Source organism: Dermacentor silvarum, chromosome 2 (assembly GCF_013339745.2).
Source record: "Dermacentor silvarum isolate Dsil-2018 chromosome 2, BIME_Dsil_1.4, whole genome shotgun sequence".
Lineage (NCBI taxonomy): Eukaryota > Metazoa > Arthropoda > Arachnida > Ixodida > Ixodidae > Dermacentor > Dermacentor silvarum.
Genome location: NC_051155.1, coordinates 86,137,004 through 86,161,155, shown reverse-complemented (window position 1 = coordinate 86,161,155; position 24,152 = coordinate 86,137,004). Strand labels below are relative to the sequence as shown.

General features: G+C 47.7%; 1 protein-coding gene and 1 long non-coding RNA gene across 2 annotated transcripts; one reads left to right on the top strand and one right to left on the bottom strand.

Annotated features, from left to right (window-relative positions):
- The first annotated feature begins 6,689 nt into the window (after nucleotides 1-6,689).
- Nucleotides 6,690-9,844, top strand: LOC125943644 (uncharacterized). Its single transcript, XR_007465814.1, has 3 exons — nucleotides 6,690-6,911; nucleotides 8,649-8,817; nucleotides 9,635-9,844. It is a non-coding gene; the product is annotated as an uncharacterized LOC125943644 (long non-coding RNA).
- On the bottom strand, nucleotides 9,313-10,998 carry LOC119440200 (uncharacterized). Its single transcript, XM_049663098.1, has 5 exons — nucleotides 10,740-10,998; nucleotides 10,406-10,648; nucleotides 9,841-10,012; nucleotides 9,611-9,759; nucleotides 9,313-9,551 (listed from the first exon to the last, which is right to left on the bottom strand). The coding sequence occupies exons 1-5, from the start codon at nucleotides 10,897-10,899 to the stop codon at nucleotides 9,334-9,336; spliced, it is 942 nt and encodes a 313-aa protein (XP_049519055.1). The 5' UTR covers nucleotides 10,900-10,998; the 3' UTR covers nucleotides 9,313-9,333.
- Nucleotides 10,999-24,152: the final 13,154 nt, after the last annotated feature.

The following is a 24,152-nucleotide window of genomic DNA, read 5'->3' as shown; positions in this document are numbered from 1 at the left end:
TGCTCAAGCCAAAGCTAACGCCAATAAACAGCCGCTAGTTGTAATGGGCGACTTCAATGCCCCCCTCCAAATGTGGGGCCACTCTGCATCTGCCCCTAAGGGAAGAGCTCTGTGGCAGCACATACAGAATCAAGGTTTCACCATCCACAATGACTTTACTCTTCCTACCCGGCTAGGAAATAGCGTCAGTACGGATACATCCCCCGACCTCACCCTAACTCACCGCATCACTCAGGCGACGTGGCAAAACCTCCAAAACAACTTAGGCAGCGACCATTACATCCTCGAACTCCGCGTAAATTTCAAGCACAGACCACTGGCCATGAAACCACTAAGGCTTACCAATTGGACGGAATTCAGAAAATCTCGCTCCAACACCAACGAAGAAGACATTACCGACATAGAGCAATGGGCGAACGCTTTACAAGCAGATGTAGAGGCCCATACCACCACTCTCCCGTCAGATACACCCTTGGCAACAATTGATTCGAAGCTCCTACACATGTGGGAAGCGAAGCAAGCCTTACTGAGGAAATGGCTAACAGCCCGTTACAATCACAAACTCCGAATCAGAATCGCCAAATTGGACTCTCAGATTGAAAAATACGCTATCAAATTGAGGGCACAGCAATGGACTCAGGTTTGCGAAGGAGCGCATGGTCATCTTAGCACTAAAAAGACCTGGCAATTGCTCCGGCACCTGCTCGACCCCACCACATCTAGGACGCATAATAACCACCAGATCAATAAACTGCTACATGAACATGCAGCGGACCTGCCGACAATGTTCAGTAACTTGGCTTCCAAACATATGCCCCCTCCTACGCAAATCCCCATGCCCGACTATACTGGTGAACCCAATGAGGAACTTTGCAGCGCCATCACAGAAGCGGAGGTTCGGCATGCCCTCAACCAAGTGCGAACTACCACGGCACCAGGTCCAGACTCTGTGACAAATAAGACGCTTCGCAACCTCGATGAGCAATCCATACGCAAACTCACCGAGTATTACAACCACTGTCTCGAAGAGGGCGAGATACCCCAACAATGGAAAGCAGCCAAGGTGATCTTCATTCCCAAGCCGAATAAGCCAATTCACATTGATAACTTCCGTCCCATCTCTCTCACCTCATGCATAGGGAAGATCTTGGAGCACGTAATCCACCTACGCCTTTCCAAATACATCGAAGATCATCGCTTTTTCCCCTCGGAAATGACTGGATTTCGCAAGTCTCTTTCTTGCCAGGATGTCATGCTAAGGCTCAAACAAGATATCATTGAACCGAGCGACGCACGCGACACAAAAGCGTTGCTGGGCCTCGACCTCAAGGGAGCCTTCAATAATGTGTCCCACTTGGCCATTCTACGCGAACTTAACAGTATAAACTGTGGAGAGCGAATCTACCGTTATATATGCAGCTTCCTGACGAAGCGCACTGCAACGCTCCAATTAGGCAGCGAACAATCAGGTCAGATACGTTTAGGAAGCACTGGTACGCCCCAAGGGGCAGTACTCTCCCCCCTCCTCTTCAATTTGGCTATGCGACCTTTAGCTTTCGCTCTAAAGAAGATTCCCGACCTCAGATTCTCACTGTACGCGGACGATATTACGCTGTGGATGACCGGAGGTTCGGACGGGCACATCCAAGACACCCTCCAAGCAGCCATTGACCAGATCGAACAAGTAGGTCACGACTTGAACCTTAGGTGCTCCCCCAGCAAATCAGAGCTTCTCCTTCTGCCCCCCACGAGACGCTTCAGGACATCGCCCCCGAATATCGACCTCACAGTTGAAGGGCACTCCATACCCCAGGTAGACAGGATAAGGGTGCTAGGTCTTCACCTTCAAAGCAACCGAGCAAATCAGCGTACCTTACAAGCACTACAAACAACAGTAGATAACACGCTACGCCTCATAGGAAGGATCTCCAATAAACACGGAGGGCTTCGAGAGAAGGAACTGATTCAGCTCATCCAAGCTTTTGTCCTAAGCAAAATCACCTTCGCACTACCATATCTCTCACTCTCTAGGAAGGAAGCGGACACTGTAAACTGCTTGATCCGCAAGATACACAAAGTCGCTCTTGGTGTTCCGATTAGAGCATCCACACAGAGGGTGATGGCCACAGCCACAATCAATACCTTTGAAGAATTAACCGAAGCACATCTATCATCGCAATATCACAGACTCTCCACCACTGCAGCTGGGCGTGAGATCCTGAGACAACTTCACTACGCCCCACCACTCAACGAGAACAAGCGACATCAACTTCCTCCGAACATACACGGCCAATACCACATCCAACCTCTACCCAGAAACATGCATCCCGAATTTCACGTCGAACGCCGGAAACTTCGAGCCAAGGCGCTACAACGCAGCTATGGACAGGCAGAAGGAGTTTACTACGTGGACGCCGCAGCCTATAAAACTAAACATCGTTATGCTTTAGCGGTCGTAGACAAGCAAGGCAACACTGTTCGTTCAGCATCAGTCAGGACCACCTCAGCGGGCGACGCAGAAGAGGCCACCATTGCACTCGCATCGGGGCTACCTGATTGCGATGTCATCATCAGTGACTCGAAGACTGCTATCCGGAACTTCAGTAGCGGCTACATTACAAACCTCGCGCACTCTCTACTAGTCGCTCACCCGCCAAAAAACTACATCGCTCTCATCTGGACTCCAGCACATCAAGGACTACCAGGCAACGAAATGGCTCATGCCGCTGCTCGAGGATTCACGGACCGAGTGGACGGAAATGTGGGCCTTACCCCAGAAGCCAATGACTCCCAACAACAGACCAATAAAGACGCACTCATCACATTCCATGAAATTTCCACACATTACAAACACCAACGCCTAACGTAACCACCTCTCTCTGTGTCGAGCACGCGCCAGAGAGAAATATTGTGGCGCCAACTACAAACTCGCACTTTTCTTACCCCACGCACTTTGAACTTATTCTTTCCCGACACATACCCGGCACCCAAGTGTCGCTTCTGCCCTGTCCAAACAGCAGATCTCTTCCATATAATGTGGAAATGCCCCATCAAATATCCCCCCGCAACCTCAAACCATTAATTAGTAGCGAGGAGCTGTGGGAGACTGCCCTGCGCAGCTCCGATCCCACCCTGCAGGACCGAGTCCTGAGGTGGGCTGAGGAGGTAGCGGAGGCCTACCACAACTGGTAGGCGGACGTCTGGCAGCACAAGGTGCTAAGACTGGAGCACACAGGCCTCCCTCTCTCCCCCCCGGCCCCTCCCCTTTCTTAAAAAGGGAAATAAAAGTTCATTCTTTCATTCATTCATTATTTATTTGTTCGTGGCCTATGTTTCCGTGTATTTACAATTACACATAAACGCATAACATAAAGCTATAAGTAAAAGATCTAGCCAATTGTAAGCACGAACAGTGGCTACCGCAAACCATGAAGAATCTCCTGTTTTGAACCCATCTGTCGCCTCGGCAACATCGCATAAATTTGATAAATATTGCCAGTGACGCACTAAATAAACTCAAGGCTATTTACGAGTGTATTCATGATCGTATGGCCGACTGTGTTCCTGCTTTGTTCAATGAACTTGCGTATTATTATTCCCCGAGGTTGTAGCGTTGGCCTGCTACGGCTAAAAATTGGTGGCTTAAGTAGAGTGGTTGTGAAGTTGACGAGGAAGTAAGAGCAGCGGGCATGATCTCATATGTAGTTGGTGTCACGGCATGAATAACTCTGTAGAGAGAGACTTGGGTACCAAGACAGGGGCTTTTCTGAGACGCTAACGGGACAACAAGGGATTCAAAGGAGCACTAGAGGACCGGGCGTAAAGTGCACGTGAAGGTTTCCTTGACTGTACAAAAGTCGCTGATTTTCTTACGAGATGTAAATGCAAACGTGGGCAATGCGGCATACACACGCGGTTGGTGTATGCCGCATTGGTGTATGCCATATGGTGTCAAGTCTAGAACCACTGGCTGGTCTTGTGTAAGACGGTAGTAGTTTGTCCAGAGGCAGTGTAGGCTCTCACCAGCATAATAGGAAAAAAACTTAAAACAACGGGCTGTGTCATGGCGCCACAACTTGTAGGCGAATGTTACATAGGGCAGAGCAATGTGCAAATCGGAAACATATTCCAAAGAATATCTGGAAGGGTACGTAATAACGTTCCAAGAGACCATTGTTTTACGGATAGTACTATGTTGCGAGCTTATGGAACCTTTGAGCATGCAATAAGGATGCCGGTGGTGAATTTTGAGAAGAAAGTGCGACCACAGATGGCAAGCATTTCGCGTGGGGCTCCATGTTGCAAAATATCATTATGCAAAAGGAAATAGGCTGCATCTGTGGTGACGCGCGTTGCAAGCGCTCCCGCGATGGAGTGGCGCGGGGCGTAATCGGTGGCGACAGTGACCCGATTGCTGCCAGTGGTTGGAAAGGGACCGACCAAGTTGAAGACAAAAAAGCGAAAATACTGCCCGCGTGGGATGTCGATAGTTTTCAGGTACCCGTCAGGTAGCCTCAATTGCATATTTATCCGAGCAAGCGTGCAATTTCTGCAAGGAAGGGCACAATTCTTCGTCTTATGCCGCCTGATGAGCACCAGTTTCAGTTTGATAACAGCTTCTATGGCATAGTGAGCTCCATCAAACACGACTATTCCTGCTCGCATGGACACATGTACTACCAAGCTATGCATCTCTGAATGCCGCACGCGAGGCTAAATTCAGCTCCGATGGCATGATGGGTGGCGCGACAACGTCGTCACCGGTGCAAGTGACCCAAACATGATCGAATAAGACTCTTTCCCTGTACAGAACGATAGCAAAGTGAGGCGCGTGGGTAGCATGGTTGCAAATATGTAGGCGATAGTAAAAAGTTGTCGCAGTTTCACCTGAAAGGCGAAGCATCAATTGCGATAGCAAATTTGTAGAGAGCTATACGGAGTGATGATATTAGCTTTATCAGCTGTATAAACTTGCACATGCAGCAGCACCGGCAACACGCAGAACTGTTGTCGACGCCGTCGGCGTTTTGCCCGCGTTCGTTCAAAATGCGTGCGGCGTTGGTGACAGTTGCCGGAGCCTCTGATATAAATAGGCACTTGGTGCTGCAGCTAAACGTCGCCTCCCTTCCCTCCCCCTCCCCCCCCCCTCCCCCACGCCCTCTCGCGCGTCGGAAGAAGGCGCGTTTGCTCTACATATATGGTGATTGTAAAGGAGGAAAGAGACGCCTACTTCTGCAGCCCTTAAGCGAGCACGGCGCAAAACGCGCGTTTGTTCTCCGCCGTGCGTTCACTCCCCGTGAAAGCGCGCGCCCCTCGCGCCCTTTCACTCGCACATACAGCGTTCGGCGCGCGGCGACGTTGGCGCTGAGCCGTGCTCCCTCAAGGGCTGCAGAAGATAGCGCCAACCTTTCCCTTTCCCTCAAGAACCACTTACCACCGGCGACGATTTCATCTCCATTGACGTCATACGGAACCTCACGGCGACGGCGACGGCGACGCCGACGGCAGAAATCTGCTTTTGAGTGTCCATATAATTGCTATCGCAATAAAAAATATGAAGAAGCACTTAATTATCCCTACATGGATTGACGCGAAAACATTTCGGCCACGTCAGCAGAAGCGCGGCGACGTCCGGTGGCGCGACTGGCGGAGTCACGTGTCTCGAGCGGTCACGTCAGCAGAAACGCCGCGACCTCACATGACCAATGGTGTTCGTCTCAAAGTGCACACAACGCAAGGCCCCGTGTTCCACTTTCACCAAAGGTCGCGGATTCAAGTGTTCTAATAACTCCAGCCTAATTAACTTCGCCTTAATCAATACCAAAAGTCATGGGTCATGGGCTCGAGTGCGAATGAACTCCATCTTGATGACACCTGCCTTAATTAATTTTGACCTAATTCTCTCTGCCTTAATTAATTTTTTTTGAATTAAGTTTTCCTTAATTGACGTCGTCCACTCTCTCGAATGGCTCACTTGACTTTCTAGACCATCATAGTCATGCCAACGCCGGATTTTCTTGCTCATATGAGCCATATATTGCTTTCGCAATAATAATTGTCATCCTCATCAGCAGCCTATTTTTTGATGTCTACTGCAGAACGAAGGTCCCTCCCAGTGATATCCAATAACCCTTGTTTTGAACTAGCTTATTTCAACTTGCACCTGCAAATTTTCTAATTTCATCACCCCATCTAATTAGCTAGCATTATCGGCAGGGCTTCCTTTCCCTTGGTAACAATTCTGTAACTCTAATGGTGCACCAGTTATCTACTCTACTCATTGCATGGCCTGCCCATTTTCATTTTTTTCTCTGAATTTCAACTAGAAAATCGGTGATCCCCGTTCGTTCTCTCTGATCCACACCGCTCTGTTCCTCTCTCTTAACGTTGCGCCTCGTTTTCGTTGCATCGCTCTTTGCGCGGTCCTTAAAGGGAAACTGAACAGGTTTCCAAAAAAATCGAGTTATAAGCACTATTTTATACTTTTGAACACCCTGAACACGAAAATCGACAAGAAATTTGACATGGCGCAACCAAAAACGCGTTATTAGCAAAAAAAACTCCGAGCTACGACTGGGCGGCGCGCGGCGAATCCGGCGCGCATCGATGATTGGTGGAGCGCACCGTGACGTCAATCCATGGGTCCACGAGAGCCCGCCGCAACGTGACAGCTTCTCACCAGGTACTGCGACTGCCTTCCAGACGATTTCGCACAGTTCACTCGCTGTTATGGATAATTTTGATCAATTAGGGGTGATTGGCGTGACACCATACGCGTTTGAACCAGTGGCCCGACAAGGAGAAACATCTACGCCAAGTGCGAGCGCGATCGCCAGCGCGGAAGTTGGAATGAAGCCCGCCGGATCCGAGGACCTCATTGCGACATTTACCCGCGTTGGAAGTATCGCCTGGTACGTATTCGTAAGTTTTCTGAAGCTGTACCATGCTATATAGCCTTAGCAGTCAGAGTGAGATTGTATTATTTCATACCAAGCGTCCTTATAACAGAGAATACGGAAAGAGATACTCGTTTTATACACAGTAGAGAGACTCGTTTTGTACACAGTGCATTCTACTGTTGCTGGTTTGCAAGTAATAAAGTGCGACTGCCGAAGTGCCCTGAAGGTACAAATCGCATGAAAATTATTGTATTTGCAATATAATTTAATTCAGTGTAGATATTAGGTCCAAAGATGCATTCTGCTGTGCTGTGACCGCAACAAAGAATGCGTGCAATCATTGCGTTATTCGATCTTGCAGCGAATGCGGAGACGCACTGTCAGCACAATGCATTTTGCAGTTACCAAATTACTAAGATAACAATACAAGGTGCAGACGTGCCAGAAAAATATACGCCGCACGCAAGTGAATTTGTCTTATTTTTTCAGTATAGCTGTGTTGTTTTGTGACCCACGGTGCTATAGAAGCAGCATTCGACGCCGCGACGGCGTGCTTGGGCTGCTTGCAACGTCGTGCGAGAATTTGACGTTGCAGTGCAGTGGCACACTGCACTGCAACGTGCAGTGCAGTGATATGCAGTAAACCGCATATCTATGCGGTTTACTGTAGTTCTATTTTATGCTTTTTGGTCCTCGATTCCCGGTTGTGTTGAAACGATCAGAGGTAAAAGCCCACTCCTGTCGCTTCACGTTTTTGAACAATCCGCCACTTTCCTTAAAACAAGTGATGTAAGCACTCCACTTCGGTATCCCGAGTGCGGCTGGATGCCTGGCGTGACACTGAAACTTTATTTTAGGTGTCTTGTCTACCTGACGTATATTTCTGTTGCGACAGGTGTTCCTGCATGCACTGCAGTGCAATGGAAATAGAAGAAGAATGTTTGTGCTGCCAGGAAGTAAACGAAATTCTTGCAAGACAGAAAAAAACAAAGTGTATCACAGAAGCAAAAAGATTCAAGGATGTCTGTTTGAAAAATGTCACAGTTTCGCCCTAAGGGCGAAGCAATGAATGCGATAGCAACACAGCAATGTCATACGAAGTAAGGTGAGCGGCTTTGGTAGCAACAACACGCAGAACTGTTGTCGACGCCATCGGCGTTTTGCCCGCGTTAGCTCAAAATGCGTGCGGCGTTGGTGACTGTTGCTGGAGCCTCTGATATAAATAGGCACTTGGTGCCGCAGCTAAACGTCGCCTCCCTTCCCTCCCCCTCCCCCACGGCCTCTCGCGCGTCCGAAGAAGGCGCGTTTGCTCTACATATATGGTGATTGTAAAGGAGAAAAGAGACGCCTACTTCTGCAGCCCTTAAGCGAGCACGGCGCAGAACGCGCGTTTGTTCTCCGCCGTGCGTTCACTCCCCGTGAAAGACGCGCCCCTCGCGCCCTTTCACTCGCACATACAGCGTTCGGCGCGCGGCGACGATTTCATCTCCAAATGACGTCATACGGAACCTCACGGCGACGGCGACGGCGACGGCGACGGCGACGCCGACGGCGACGGCGACGCCGACGGCAGAAATCTGCTTTTGAGTGTCCATATAATTGCTATCGCAATAATAAAGTCGTGCTTGAAGTAGCCCTTGCCCAGCAGAATGACCCCAGGTCACAGAAAAGAGAACATGGTTACACAAACAGGTAAGAAACCTTGCGGTACTTTAATATTAGGGAATCACAGCATATTTATTTCTGCAGGCAATTGAGATTCGCTGCATATCGCCAGTTTGTTTGGATGACGTGGAAGAGGCTTGGCAGGCACCACAGACGCATCCTGCCTAGTTGTGTTCTGTGTGCCATTCACAAGAAATATCCATCGAAGAATGGAGTGTACACGGGATTCAGGCATTTCTGAGCATTTACTCAAGTAAGTGCACAAATATTTATTAAACATCACATAGTCACATTACCATAGTGAATATTTGTACTAGCACATTCATCAAAAACACCTCCGGCAACAAATGATTTCTAGGAAGAATCATTCATGCATAACAAAAGAAAGTGAAAAGTAACTTCTGACACAGCAAATCAAGGGCAATCATATCATGTCATCCATCAAATATTACACTGAACACCCGAATTCTTGAACACTGAATACCTGAATTCTCATTGAACACATGAAAAAATGTTTTCACTCCTTGTACGTTCCAAGCATGTGAGTGCATTCGTAGTGTTAAATTTTCGCTCTGCTGACTTCCTGTTTCATGGAGGAGTTTACAGCAGCGCTATTGTTCATAATTATTCATAACAAAGTGACGTTATGGCTCATACAAAAAATAATACAGAACATACAATACAGTATTAGCACTTCACATCAGATGTATGTTAATCTCTCAGCAGTCACCATTCACTTCAACACACTCTTCACATAAAAGTTTGCTGTTCAATAAGTTCCCCGTTCACACACTTGATCCATTTCAGCACATTCATTGGTTACACCGTGGCATGTTCTGTTGAATCTTGTCAGTCTTTTCTTTACTAGTTCTTCCTTTGCCACTTTTGCGAAAGCGCTGCTCAGTGGTGGTGGTGCCTTTGCATTCTTGAACGCTGACAACCGATTGCCGCCCGTCATAGCAGCATCCAGTAGCCGCTCAACATAGCCTAAGAATGTATAAAAAAATTAGCATGCTGCTGTACATATGAAACATTCTGCAACTTACGATACGTGGTTTTCTCTTTTACAGGACAGGCAACTGGTGTACCTCCTGTCGCTTTTGGAAATTTGACACGCCACCTAAGAGTACCAGCCTTTGTTGATGCCTGCTCTCTTCCGCTGTTCTCGTTGTAGTGAAGAGCCGCTAGCTGTGTTCTTAAACGAAGAAGATTCAAGTCAGGCAAATAGTCACATGCAACTTGTTCATTAAGAAAAAGGAATTAAAAAAGTATTCACCTTGCTTTCATTCCTTCGTACGAGTATTGGCAAGACTTTGGAGCAAAGTGCAAGATCAGTCCATGGAATGTTTCCAAACCATATGTTTGGAATCGCGTTGCCAGCTGTGGCATGTCTCTGAGAAGTTGCTTTGATGCAGCAATAACCTTGAGCTGTTTGAATGACTTTGACTCTAAAACAGATATGAAATGGCGTTAAATTTTTCACGGGAGAAATAGCATGAGCAACAAGGTTTTTAACTGCCTGAAATATTTATGATATTATGTCTCAAGTTTACAGTTATATCAATACAGTAAATAATTGTGGTCACTTAGGTAAAACTGAAGTAGAAAGCTTTGGGTGCAGTACCTTTATATGCTCTTACACTTCCATCTTTTAATACATCACCACACACCCGTGGCTGCTAAACATTTAAGCGAAACATACGAGCATCTTGCACAAATGTTAGCATACACAATGAACAGACTGCAATACAATGAGCAGCTTTAACGACTGTGCCACTGAACTAACCCAGTTTTTCGCAATTCTCTATGATGATGTTGAAGTGTAATAACAGCCAACATACCCTCGCTGAGCCAGGCCCTTGGCTCTATATCACCATGTGCACATGTAGGAAATAATTCATTCTCATGACTACGAATGTCTTGAATGTGATTCAAAATTGAAATCCATTTCGGAACAATGGAATCTTTGTTGCCATCACTGGATGATGCAGACCAGTACAGATGATTCACAATGCTTTTTGTCCATAGTACTAAGTCCTCACAGCCAGCCTTCTTCGATGCAGCAATAAGTTTCCTGTTTATTCCTATAAAAAAGTAGGTAATAGTTTATATGCACCTTCTAGCTATCAGTGCATAAAAATACTTCAGCAATATGCAGTTTATCCTACATAGTACCTTTTGCGACGTGCCAGACATCAAACTCGTGAATGATCTCAGATTTTTCCTTGCGCATGAAGCACTTGATCTGGGCATGTCTGTCAGTTACAATTGACTCCACTCTGATGTCTTTACTTTCCAAGAAAGTGATGCACCGCTTCAGACCCTCCAGTTCCATTTTGCAGCTTCCACCTACTTCATTAGACTGGAAATAGTGGCATTAAGATGGGTTGTCTTTCCTTGCATAACAAAAGCAGGTCACAATAAACAAATCACTTTTGCAATTTGTGAAGCAATACTAAACAAACCTGCACAAGCTCGAAGTGCAGGATCTTATTTCCCACAACGTCCAGCAGAGAGTAGGTGCCAAACTTGGCGCTGAATCCGGGCGAGTCGGCACGGCCATCACCAGCAAGCTTTACTCGTTGGGCTTGTGCTGCTTGCAAAATCAGTTCCTGTTCCTCTTTCCAAACCTAGTAACATGTTTTAGATTAGAAATCAGAGTGCAAAGTGAGTGTAAAGTTGTAATTTATGAGAACTTTTACTTACTTTGTCAACAGCAGGCCAGAGGTGAGCAGACTGCAGTTTGAAGAATGTTCTTTCACTTACAACCTGTACACCAATTGAGGTCAACATCCTGAGTGTTTCTGTTGGATTGTTTCCCGAGAATAGTATGGCAGCACAGAGCTGGAGGTTCAGAAGAGGCTGTTGCTTTACCACAGCCTGGTTAGTCCAGTAATACTTGTGGTCAGCGGGACATTCAGTCCATACCTCTACAAGTGTTCCTTGGCATCGACGATTATACATGCATGGTGCCAGACATTTCAAACAGGTCAGAAAGAGCTGCCTCAGTTGTTGCTCTTGCACAAAAAAAGTTTTCTGCTGTTGCTCTTCATCAAAATCAATTTCGCTCTCACTGTCAACTTCGGCATCTTCGAGCCTAAAGAACAAATTTTAGGAGAAATTTTGAAGTGAGAATGGCTAACATTTTACACAACTCTCATAAAGTATCAGGAACCAAGAATTTATCAAGCTGATTACGTGTCTAACATGTCAGTGTTGTACTCACTCTTCTGAAGGATTGTACTCATGCTCATCTTCCATAGTAATGGGGTCGTCATCATCACTGAATTCATCACATTGAGCAGCTTCCTCCCAATGTGTTGCTTGTTGGCTGCATTGCGTTGCAGCATCCACCATGGAAATGCCAACCTGGATGCCTGAAAAGGATTAAGAAATGTGTAGAACATATGCAAAGTCAATGGACATGTCATATATTGTTCACTAAATTCAAACAAAACTGCTGAATTATTTAATTATTTTCAGTGCAAGATGTTAGCCCATAAATATAAGAATACATAATAGCTTTAGACATACCAACAGAAACAGATTGAGGCTTTGTTTGCGTAGCACGTGTTGACAGATTTTTCTTTTCATTTGCTTGGGATGCTTTGTGGCATGTTGGTAATCGCACTTGAACAGATTTATCTGTAAGAAGGCCTGACTCGCACGTTGGCTCTGGTGATCTTTCTACAGCTTGTCCAAATTCACAAGCCGGATCTGGTGCTGCTTCATATGCCGGCTCTGCTGTGGCGTCATCCTGAAATAAATTGGCTTGTGTTGTTACAAGTGATAACGCTGAGGATTATTTCTGAGAGAAGAAATGGAAAAGCCCATCACATCATCTTTTCCGCTGCAATGACTTGGTCCAACAGATGCATCTCCAGAGAGCAACTGTCCAAGTATCTGAAACATTGTACGAAAATATGAGTTACTGACACGTACACAACAGAAACACATGGCAATCATTAAAATAAATGCTCTTTATATGTTTAAAAAAATCCAGTGAAGCCATTGATTAACCGTATAGTATGTGTATTACAACTGTGGCTTTTGTACTCGTAATTGCCATCAATGTTGCTCAAACCTATTATATTGTCACGACTAAAGAAGACAATGAAGGGATGGACACGAGCGCAAGCATCTCTCTCGCCGAAGAAGTTAAAGTTGGCGCGGACAATTATTGCTGGGCCTTCAATATAGAGCCTGTGTTTGCTGTCGCACCACCGTCGTTCTGTGTGCCGTTTTTCGCATCTTGCGACACTGGTGGAGGTGCTGGGTACTCTCTGATGCCCGGAACTCCTGTGCGGAGTGCAACGCCCAGTTCTAACCCGCAACCAGTTCCTCCAGTGGACACTCCTGTCCACCGCTACAGTCGCCGACTGCGGGGCCTCAGCCCGGAGGTAATCTTCTTGGACAACTCCCCACCAACCGGACCTCTACCTAACGATATGGCAACAGCAGGACCTTCTCAGGTGACTCTGCAGCATCCTCAGACTCCCGAGACATTCCATGGTGATGTTTACGAGGACGTCGAAGATTGGCTCGCGCAATACGAGCGAGTCGCCAAGGCGAATCGGTGGACTGCAGAAGAAAAACTCTCACGCGTCTACTTCGCTCTGGCGGACAGCGCTCGTACGTGGTACGAGAACCGGGAAGCCACACTGACTTCCTGGAATGAGTTTCGACAGCAGCTTTCCACCACCTTCGCAAACAACGATCGTCGCGATTCTGCCCACCAACTAATCGAGTCGCGCATCCAGAAACCGAATGAGAGCGTCGCCATGTTTGCGGAGGACATGACACGCCTGTTCCGCCGCGCTGACCCAGAGATGCCGGAAGCAAGGAAAATCCGCCATCTGATGCGAGGCGTCAAGGAACAACTTTTCGCCGGTCTTCTTCGCAACCCACCGACAACCGTTGCGGAATTCATCTCGGAAGCTACGTCCATCGAACGAGCACTGCAACAACGTTGCCGACCCTTCGATCGCCCAGGCAACGCCTCGAGCAACGTTTCTGCTCTGGCTGCCGGCAATGAGCTTCGTGAGCTCATCCGGGAGGTTGTTCGTGAAGAGATTCGCAACCTCCTTGTGACCCCGCAGGAGTCAGTCGGGGCTTCTGTAGCAGAGGTTGTGCGACAAGAAATCAGGCAGGCATTCTCGTTGCCCGAATCCCTACCAGACCAACGGTCTCTGAACTACGCATCGGCTGTTCATCGTCCTCCTCCAGCAGCAGCCTACAACTCACAACCAATGGCTCGTGCTTTCAACGAGCCGGCATCCCCGCCGTACAACGCGCAGCCACTGACCACGCAACCTAGTGTACCTGTGGAAACATCGGCCTACTTCCCTCCGCAGACAACTACAGCTTGGCCGCAGAGGACGCCCACAAGTCGACCATTTGTTCGCAGGACGGAAATGTGGCGCACCGTCGACCGCCGTCCTTTGTGCTTTCATTGTGGAGAAGCCGGCCACGTTTACCGCTTTTGCCCGTATCGTGACCCCGGATACCAGAGCTTTCCACCCACCTTTCCTCGAGTTCGCTTCGAAAACAGGCGCTACGGTGACGATGTTGCTCCACAAGGACATCCGTTCACTCGTCGAACCCGCTCTCCGTCACCTGCACCGAGCTCTTCGCCGCAAGGTCGCAGTTACGCCGATGTAGTCAGGGGCGGCAGGTCCCCAAGCCCTCGTCGGGGAAACTAACAGAAGCGACCTTTGGGGGGAGGTTGCCGACCGTCAAAATGCTTCAACACCCCCAACACTATCTGTGCAATCGGACAATATGCCTCTGCCGACCCCAAGGGAAGTCGTAAGTGCCGACCTCGCTGTTTTCATAGACGGACACCCAGTAACCGCGTTAGTAGATACTGGGGCCGATTTCTCAATAATTAGCCAGAAACTCTCCGATAACCTTAATAAAGTCAAGACGTCATGGACTGGTCCCCACATAAGAACGGCGGGAGGTCAATTGATGATCCCTACAGGCAAATGCACAGCCAGAATTGATATTGGTAACTCGACGTTTGTTGCAACTTTCGTTATATTGCTGGAGTGCTGCAGAGACGTGATACTGGGAATGGATTTTCTGCACGAACACGGCGCTATTATAAACATTCCGGACAGGTCGGTCACGTTTTGGATGAATGCAGATTTGGCCGTACCCTGTGTCGATCAGCGACGTGAGCATTTACGTATCTTCGAAGACGATGTGACCATCCCTCCGCACTCAAGCGCTCTTGTGCCTGTAACATGCGACTCGCCAAGGTGCTCCAGCATGATCGCCGAACAAATTCCTGGTCTGCTGTTTAGTCATGGCGTATCAGTTGCAAGAGGTGTAGTTGACATCACTCGCGGACAGACGGACGTCCTACTAACAAACTTTAGTCCTGAACGCCGGCATCTTACAAGAGGTATGGCAGTCGCGTACGTGGAAGAGCTGAATGAGGTTACCGACGTACGCGTGGAAAGATCCTGGCGTCGTCACGATAAAGCATCGGGACGATGCTTTCTTAGAAGGGAGGCAATGTCACGACTAAAGAAGACAATGAAGGGATGGACACGAGCGCAAGCATCTCTCTCGCCGAAGAAGTTAAAGTTGGCGCGGACAATTATTGCTGGGCCTTCAATATAGAGCCTGTGTTTGCTGTCGCACCACCGTCGTTCTGTGTGCCGTTTTTCGCATCTTGCGACAATATACTTGTTTATGTAGGTTCATTTGGGACCCCTAAACAATACTGTTGGTCCAGGAAGATGTTAATGTGAATCTATGTCATTGAAGTTGAATATACACTTGAATAGTACAAATCGGCCTGTGCAGTGCTGAAGAGAAATGTAAGAACATCTTCAGCTTCATAACCATTTCATTTATTGCTTTTTCATATTAACTCTTGCCAAAAGATTTAGTAATTAATAGTGACATGTGTACTTGACACGTGTACCGTTACTATCACGTGACAATAGTGAAGAAATACATACGACGGCCGAGTTGTCGCACTTTATTTCCGGCGACTGCCAGCGTTACACGGTTTGCCTGCGGAGGTGTCAACGACCACTTTTGATCGCGATCAAGCCCGATCTGGATCGAAATTCTCGACTGCGATTGGCTCCCTCTAGCAGTTTGCGCAAAGAAGCCAATCACGACCGAGAAATTCGATCCGGATCGGGCATCATCGAGATAAAAAGTGGGTCATGTGACACCTGTATAATACTCGCAACGCCCATTCTGAGGCCATTGTCAGAATTTTGGGTGACACACTCGCATGGCGAGTCCCGCGTCTGGGCCGCATTCACGAAACTTGTCCGTGTAAATTTAGGCGGTCAGTCACAGCCTCGCTTATCGTCTCCATAATCTCAAATAGCATGCGACGGACCGCCGACCACTGAGGACGCGCTCTTTGTTGTATAAATCAGAGACGTGGCGCAAAATACAGGCCCAGGTTCGGAACTCTTCGGGGAAAGCATCGCCAACGACAGAAGCGAGATTTAAGTAACAGAATGAGAAACAGACAGCGATTACCCAGAAAAACAACGTGCATTTTTTCTACATGCGGCATAAGCTCCAACATTCGACATCTTACCTCTTGCTTTCGTCTCTTCGCGAAGGCTGCTCTCGGTGGCGGCGATTCATTCCGTTTATGAGCGAAGATCGATGGCACCACGCCTGGCCTTAGTCGAGCAGATTTCACCGGAATTCCCATTGCACGCATCAGCGATAAACTCTGATGGTAATCACTGTCCCGAAAATGTTTTGAACCGAGAAGAGTGGTTCTTGAAGGCTTGAAATTACTTCGTTTCACCGCTGCGATCCACTGAGCAGCTTGTTTTTTCTGCCGTGGGAAATTGCGAAAGATAACATCGTCTCGGCCGCCGGTGCTCGTACAGCCGTAAGCAGCGCAAAAGGACGGCATGGTGACACTATATGCTTCTTCGACGGAGTTCTCCTTGCGGTAACAGTCCTTTGAATCGTAAGCCGGAAACGCAGGGTGGAGATCTTGATCAATTGCGATAAAGGCCACGGATACAACACGACTGACGCGCAAAACCTCCACACGCTTTCCGCGCGGGCGCCTGGGACCCCTATATTGACGTCATTTCCGCTACCTTTCCCCTTCCGCCGCCGCCGCGGGCTGACTCCGCGAGCCGCGGTGGGCGGAGCATAGCTGCGATTTCAATTCCTAATTACGCCGCCGCTACTTGTATGATCGAAAAACAAAACTTCGTACCAGAGATTTCAAGTGTTTGCGCTTCAGAAAAACGTCACTTTTTAGAAATCTAAAACCTGTTCAGTTTCCCTTTAACCTCTTCTCGAACTTCTTTGTTAACCTCCAAGTTTCCGCCCCATATGTTAGCACCGGTAGAATGCGATGATTGTGCACTTACTACGAGAACTGCAGCGCAATAAAACACAAGGACGACACAAAGAAACGACGAGGACGAGCGTTGAAGTTACAACAGGTCTTATGGTAGCGTATTTCACATCATCATCATTATCATCATAAGCCTATATTTTATGTCCACTGCAGGACGAAGGCCTCTCCCTGCGATCTCCAATTACCCCTGTCTAGCGCTAGCGTATTCCAACTTGCGCCTGCAAATTTCCTAATTTCATCACCCCATCTGGTTTTCTGCCGACCTCGACTGCGCTTCCCTTCTCTTGGTATCCATTCTGTAACCCTAATGGTCCACCGGTTATCCATCCTACGCATTTCATGGCCTGCCCAGCTCCATTTCTTCCGCTTAATGTCAGCTAGAAGATCGGCTTTCCCCGTTTGTTCTCTGATCCACACCGCTCTCTTCCTGTCTCTTAACGTTACTCCTAAGATTTTTCGTTCCATTGCTCTTTGTGCGGTCCTTAACTTGTTCTCGAGCTTCTTTGTTAACCTCCAAGTTTCTGCCCCGTATGTTAGCACCGGTAGAATGCAATGATTCTACACTTTTCTTTTCAACGACAGTGGTGAGCTCCGAGTCAGGATTTGGCAATGCATGCCGTATGCACTCCAACCCAATTTTATTCTGGAAATATCTTTCTCGTGATCAGGGTCACCTGTGAGTAATTGACCTAGATAAACGTAATCCTTTACAGACTCTAGAGGCTGACTGGCGATCCTGAATTCTTGTTCCTTTGCCAGGCTATTGAACATTATCTTTGTTTTCTTCATATTGATCTTCAACCCAATTCTTACACTTTCTTGATTAAGGTCTTCAATCATTGGCTGTAATTCGCCTCCATTGTTGCTGAATAGGACAATGTCATCTGGAAAGCGAAGGTTGCTGAGATATTCGCCATTGATCCTCACTCCTAAGCCTTCCCAGTCTAAGAGCTTGGATACTTCTTCTAAGCATGCAGTGAATAGCATTGAAGAGATTGTGTCTCCTTGCCTGACCCCTTTCTTGATAGGTAACTTTCTACTTTTCTTGTGGAAAACCAAGGTTGCTGTGCAATCCTTGTAGATATTTGCCAAGATACTCACGTATGCCTCCTGTACTACTTGATTACGCAATGCCTGTATGACTGCTGGTATTCTCTATTACCTGATTTATGGCATGGATTTGATCCATCGTAGAATATCCCTTCCTGAAGCCAGCCTGTTCCCTTGGTTGGCTGAAGTCAAGTGTTGACCTGATTCTATTGCAAATTATCTTGGTGAATATTCCCAAGGCCTGTCCGGACTCAGAGATTCTTAGCACCCTCTACCGCGTCGCAGGTTTGACCACCGCCTTGGTCAGGTGCTCTACAGCCGCTGGGGACTGAGGGCCATGGGTTAATTGTAGGAATCATTAGGGAGGTAGTGGCGGAATACTGCACCAGGGAGGCCAATTCCTGTTCCGGTGAGGGAGTGACTTTGTTGAAGCTTAGTGGGCCTTCCTAATTTGGCTGCACCTGGACTAGCATAGCCCCACTAGCTTTCGGCGATATTTTTTTGCCGGTGTCAGGCGGAGTGGCGTTGGGAGAACGCCACTCCGTTCTTACAACGTGCAGCCAAATATTACAACGTCATCCAGGTAATACACGCTTATCTCCCACTTTAGACCACGTAGTATCGTATCCATGAATCTTTATAAGGTGGCGGGAGCATTGCAGAGGCTAAAAGGCATAACATTAAATTCGAATAAGCCATCTGGGGTTACGAAGGCGGTCTTTTACTTGTCTTTAGGTTCCACGGGTATGTGCCAATACTCCGATCGTAAATCAAGCGTCAAAAAATAACAACCAACGTGTAAGCAATCGATGACCTCGATTGGCGGTAGTTGGTAGACGTCCTTTTTCGTCAAGGTGTTTAGGCGTTTGTAATCTACGCAGAATCTCCAGGAGCTATCTTTTTTTTTCAGACGAGGATTACTGGAGCTGCCCACGGGCTGGACGACTCTTGAACGACATCATTTTTCATCATATCCTTGACTTGTTCTGCGATAACTTTGCGCTCAGAGGACACATGGTAGGGCTTTTGGCGAATAGGGTGTGCCGGGCCGGTATCTATTCTGTGGCGAGCGCGTGATGTTGGTAAATGAAGTGGCGCACCTCCGTGAGTAAAACGGAATGCAGCAACCTGTCGGGACAAGACTTGTGCCAGTGCCTGACACTCAGATGTACAGAGAGCCTTGCTGATTGAACCGAGAATCAGCTCTTCAGAAGTGCGATAATTTCAAGGAGAGTAAGCAGGAGTGGGATTTGTCTCTGTGGTGAGTACCGCTATTGAGCTGCATGAAGCTTCATAGAAAAGAGCAATTTTCATGCCTCGAGGAAGGACAACTGGCGTGACAGAACAATTCAGCGCCCACAACGTTGCGACTCCCTTCGTCATACACACGACAGAGCAAAGCACGAGTTTACAGTTCTTAGGACGGTTTATGCTGAGAGGCCTAATCACGAGGTCAACACAAGCAGCGTCAAAAGTAGAAGCATAAACCCGAAAGGGTGTTAGGCACCATAAGGGGGCAAGTACTTCACCAAGCACACTGAGTGTGTCCCTCTCTTAGCCCTACGCGCTTTGTTCAGAAAGCGCGGGTAAACGCACTTTGTTCACGTGTATTTTACCACTACAACAGTTCGCAAAAACACCGTAGTGTTGAAGAAAATCTATGCCAAGAATTACATCGTGCGAACAGCGGGAAAGGACTACAAACTCCGACACCGTCCGGCGACATCACCTCCATCGGCCGCGGATGCTAGTTTCGAACGGCACCGAGGGAACGGAGAACAATGAGAACGGTTAGTTGGTGGCGTCCGACTGAGGTCGGACGCTGGCGAATCGCTACATCTGATCACGCGCGAAAAACGGTCCCGTGAAACTGAACGAGTCCACAGGTCATCCGATGTAGGGGTTTCAGGTGGCAAGAACGTCGATGGTCGCGACTGACGGCGTTGGCGACAGTAACGAGCTATGTGTCCCGTGGAACCGCAGCTGTAGCACATCGGAGGGTCACGATTCTCTGTATATTCCTCAAAACCAATGCTAGTTTGCTGTGGGCAGTAAGCGAGTTCGTTCTTTTTGGGGTAACTCGCCTATGGTATTCGCTGGGATCGGTTGTATCGGTCATAATTTGGGGCCGACGTTGGTCTGGGTGCACCCCGGCATCATAAGTCATGGGGCCTTAGGGGTAATAACGTGGCTCTGCCCATCGTGATCGAGCGTCATAGGTAGAGCCTCTTTCATAGACAAGTGGTGGCTGTCGAGGCGGAAGTCCATAATCCGCTGGATACTCAAAGGATGAAACGGTTGTTTCAACATCCCGTGACGTGCATGAGTGATAAGTATCGCGGTGAGTCACTTGTGAATGCGGGCTGAGCTCTTCGCAAACTGTTTGTTGGATCGTGGATGCAAGATCGAGCGACTGGTCATTATGTATGCTTCCAACGGTCGTAACGTTGGCTAACCTGCCAAACTTCGGCGTAAGGAGCCCGTCTTAAGTTGCTCGAACGTGCGGCAGTGTCGAATGACGTTGGTGACGGAGGCCAGGTTATCTTTAGCGATAAGAAAGCTATAAACATCCTCGGCGATTCCTTTTAGGATGTGCCCGACTTTGTCTGCCTCAGACATTCGAGAGTGCACCAACCTGCATTTACCACTTCCTGAATATAGGTCATGCATGTTTCGCCCGGCACTTGCGCGCGTTGTGATAGCGTCTGTTCTGCCCTTTTCTTTTTTCCTCACGGAGTCACCGAAGTGCTCTTTCATTTGCGAAACAAATCTTTCCCATATTGTCAATGTCTCCTGGTTGTTTTCGAACCACACTGACGTGGTATCCGTAAGAAAGAACACAACGTTGGAAAGCTGAGAAGCGCCATTCCACTTGTTGTAGGCGCTCATCCGTTCGTAACGGACGAGTCATTCCTCGACGTCCTCGCCCGGTTTTCCGGTGAAGGGATGTGCATCTCTTAGTTGTTGGACGGAACTGGCAGAGGCTGGGACAGGCCGTTGCTCTTCCGCGTCACGGGATATCTCCAACTCCAGTGGGTTCGGAAGTCCAGCAAGGCGACGGATTCGATGAAGAACATGCGGTCTAACCTCCGTCTTCGGGTGTCGATTGCCCAGCATTTCCACCACAACTGTTACGGAGCATTGTGAAGAAATTACTTTATTTACAGGAGATGGATGATGGCAACATCGCAGTTCGGCCTCTAAGCACTTCGTTTTTCTCTTCTTCCCAACTGCTTCTTGCATGTTCGTTACAATATGATAAGCGATAATTGAATAATATAATTTCGTTACATGCAAGCGGTCACCTGCGACCAATTTAAGGACGTTTCGTGCCAAAATTGCCGTCACCTTATCAATAAAAAAATGGAATGAGTTACCTTCCAGAATTGCCACGATGACACAGTCTTCTTTATTTCATTCAGCATTACTAACGTATTTACAATCCTAGCACTTTTAGTTACATTTTTTCTCTCCCAGAGCCCTTATTCGCTTTAACTATTTTGTTCTTGCTTCGTTGAGTGTGAATTTTGTAAGAATATTTACCTTGTTAATATGTTTCACGACTTGCTGTAGCCCAAAGTGCTGTATTTACCACCTGCGATGCTCCTTCATTTCTAAAAATTATGTTCTGCTTTATGTCCCCCCCCCCCTATCTAATGCCCCTGTGGGCCCTTCGGATATCTAAATAAATAAAAAATTAACTAAAATAAGCCATTTCACAATGACGGTAATGCGATTAGCATTACCAATGTAGTGAAACACTGTATTGTTGAAGACACCTTCATTTGCCATTGCTTCGGCTATTAGAAACGGTTCACTTCAGTGAGCGGCTAGGAACGGCTCGGAACGGCTCAGCTGACTGAAATGAACCGGTTCATTTGAACGGCTCACCGGTTCACTTAAACGTGTAACCTGTGTTATGCATATTCTATAGTTATGTGGCTTTGAAAAAAAACGATATATGCCTAATTTAATAACCATGTTATTGGTATTTTCGCTATGTTTAGAGAATATTTTTACATATATGAAAAGCGTGAATTTTTAGTTGTAATGAAGCTCTTTTTTCTGATATTGGCGATAAAATGCTTTTGATATTGTGACAGGCAGAATGCGACGTACTTTTTTCAGAAAAAAATATGTTACTTCATCGTCATTACAGAAACTTGTCCGTTTTTGTGGTACATTAAAATCAACTTTTGTCAAACTAAGAACACAAAATGATTGTACATTATGTTTCAACTTTATTCATTTATTCACATACGTACGTTCACTATAATATGAGTAAGCTGTAACGCCATGCAAAATGAATGTAGAAATCATTTCTTGAAGTACAATACAAAAATCATACGAAAGATCCACAAAACTGCCGCACGTACCTTTCGTTTTTTTTTTCTCTTGAGTGCACGCGCGATACTAGCGATCATGCCATCATACACCAAGACAAAAAAAAAAGAAAAAAAAGAAGAAATGAAGTCCTATAACAACACAACAGATCATTGGCCTCGTTTTATTGACGTACTAATCATACACGCTCAGAAAATGCACTGAAGTGGATGTCATGGGCGACATTTTCATGACTACACTAATTAGCACAAATGAAGACCAGGACGTAAACTGTACGTTCACCTCTTGTCGTTAAAGGGCCCCTAAACCACCCAGAGGTCGAAATTTAGTTGTGGTGTTGCAGTTGTGCACGAGTCTACAACGAACACGTAGCCGCGAGAATTTTTCGAAATGGTGCCGTAATAGCGGAGTTACACGCGTTTGATGACCGAAAAACGGCCCTCGCTCGTTTCGCTCTTTCCTTCGCTACTCTCCTCATAGGCTGGTCTCCCCTCCTCGCCGAGTGCTTCTCGAAAGGTCACGTGACATACGTCATCGCCAACGCGCTTCTCAAAACACTGCATACTTTCGCTCTCGTCTACGCTAGCGACACCTATACCGACGGCGAACCGTCCGCCAGCGCTGTAGAACGTCTGCCGCGCGAGAGGTGTCCAAAGTAGACGGCAGTTCGGCCGGCGCTCCGCCCGCTGCACCATCAACGGCCCAATCGACGACCGCGAACCTGCGCGCCTCCGCCACCGGCAACGAAAACATCAGCTGCAGCCGGGAGACGACGGGCTCGGCTGTGCTCGCATCGCAGCCGACGGCGCCGCTAATATCAGCGTATTTTTCTTCTTTGTGTACAAGTATTGCAAAGAGCGATAACAACAATAAGAAAATATTGCGGCTTGTGAGCGTCGGTATTTCATTTCAAAGCGCAGTCCGTTATAGCTTTGAAGGGAACTAGAAAAGGCCTAGCGACGATTACGGCGCCGTCGAGCGATCAGCGGCGGTGAATCTGCCGCACAAATGAGTCCCGGTCTCTTCCTCTCTACGTACGGCAAGGAAATCTCGCCGTTCGCGAGCAAGAACGGCTGTTGAACGGCGGCCCGCGAATGGCAAACGGCGTGCGATGAGTTACCGTGCCGGTAACGTGACTCAGCGCTTCTCGGCTACCTGCTGTTGCTGCGGTGTCAGCCCGTGTTATGCGAAGCGTACCGCTATAGACCCTATGTTGCGCGCACGTCTGGAAAGGCCAACACTGTCGCACTCTGTTCGCGCAGCTAATCAGACCGCTAAGCACGACTGTGTTGGAACGCAAGCGATTTGGCACTTGCGTTGCGGGCTGTAATTACCGATTCGCAAGGGCGCACACACGAGCAACACGACGAGGAAGAGCAGAAAGCACGCGTACCTGCTAGCAGACTAATCGGAAGTCGTAGGTTCTTGTTCAAGCAATGGACATCGTCGCAGTTGACATCACCAGATTCCCCCTGCTGACATCGTGACGACCGCTGGGGATACCGGAAAGTCAAGGGGAGGAGAACGGCATTTTTTTTGTGTGTGTGTGTTGCACTCTTGCAGCGAGGCATCGTTGATCGTGACGGCATTCTGAACTCGATGCGCGTTTACTTGAAATGTTCAAAAAATATCTGAGGTGGTTTAGGGGCCCTTTAAAGACACGGAAGACCATCTTTGAAATCTTATTGGACCAGCGCACGATGTGTGATCGGTGAGAGTCGTGCGACATCGTTCGAACAGCAGCATGCAATGAACGGTACCATCTTTTGCCAATTAAGACTTCTTTACTTCTCCCCTCGGTGGCATCGGGTGCCACATCATCAGAC

What these genes read in the sequence shown, in the direction of transcription:
- LOC119440200 (XM_049663098.1), bottom strand. Translation starts at nt 10,899, where the DNA reads ATGGAACTGGAGGGTCTGAAGCGGTGCATCACTTTCTTGGAAAGTAAA. An exon ending in TACGAAGGAATGAAAGCAAG is followed by an intron (nt 9,760 to 9,840) that starts GTGAATACTTTT and finishes TCTTCGTTTAAG; the next exon opens with AACACAGCTAGCGGCTCTTC. An exon ending in AAAAGAGAAAACCACGTATC is followed by an intron (nt 9,552 to 9,610) that starts GTAAGTTGCAGA and finishes ATACATTCTTAG; the next exon opens with GCTATGTTGAGCGGCTACTG.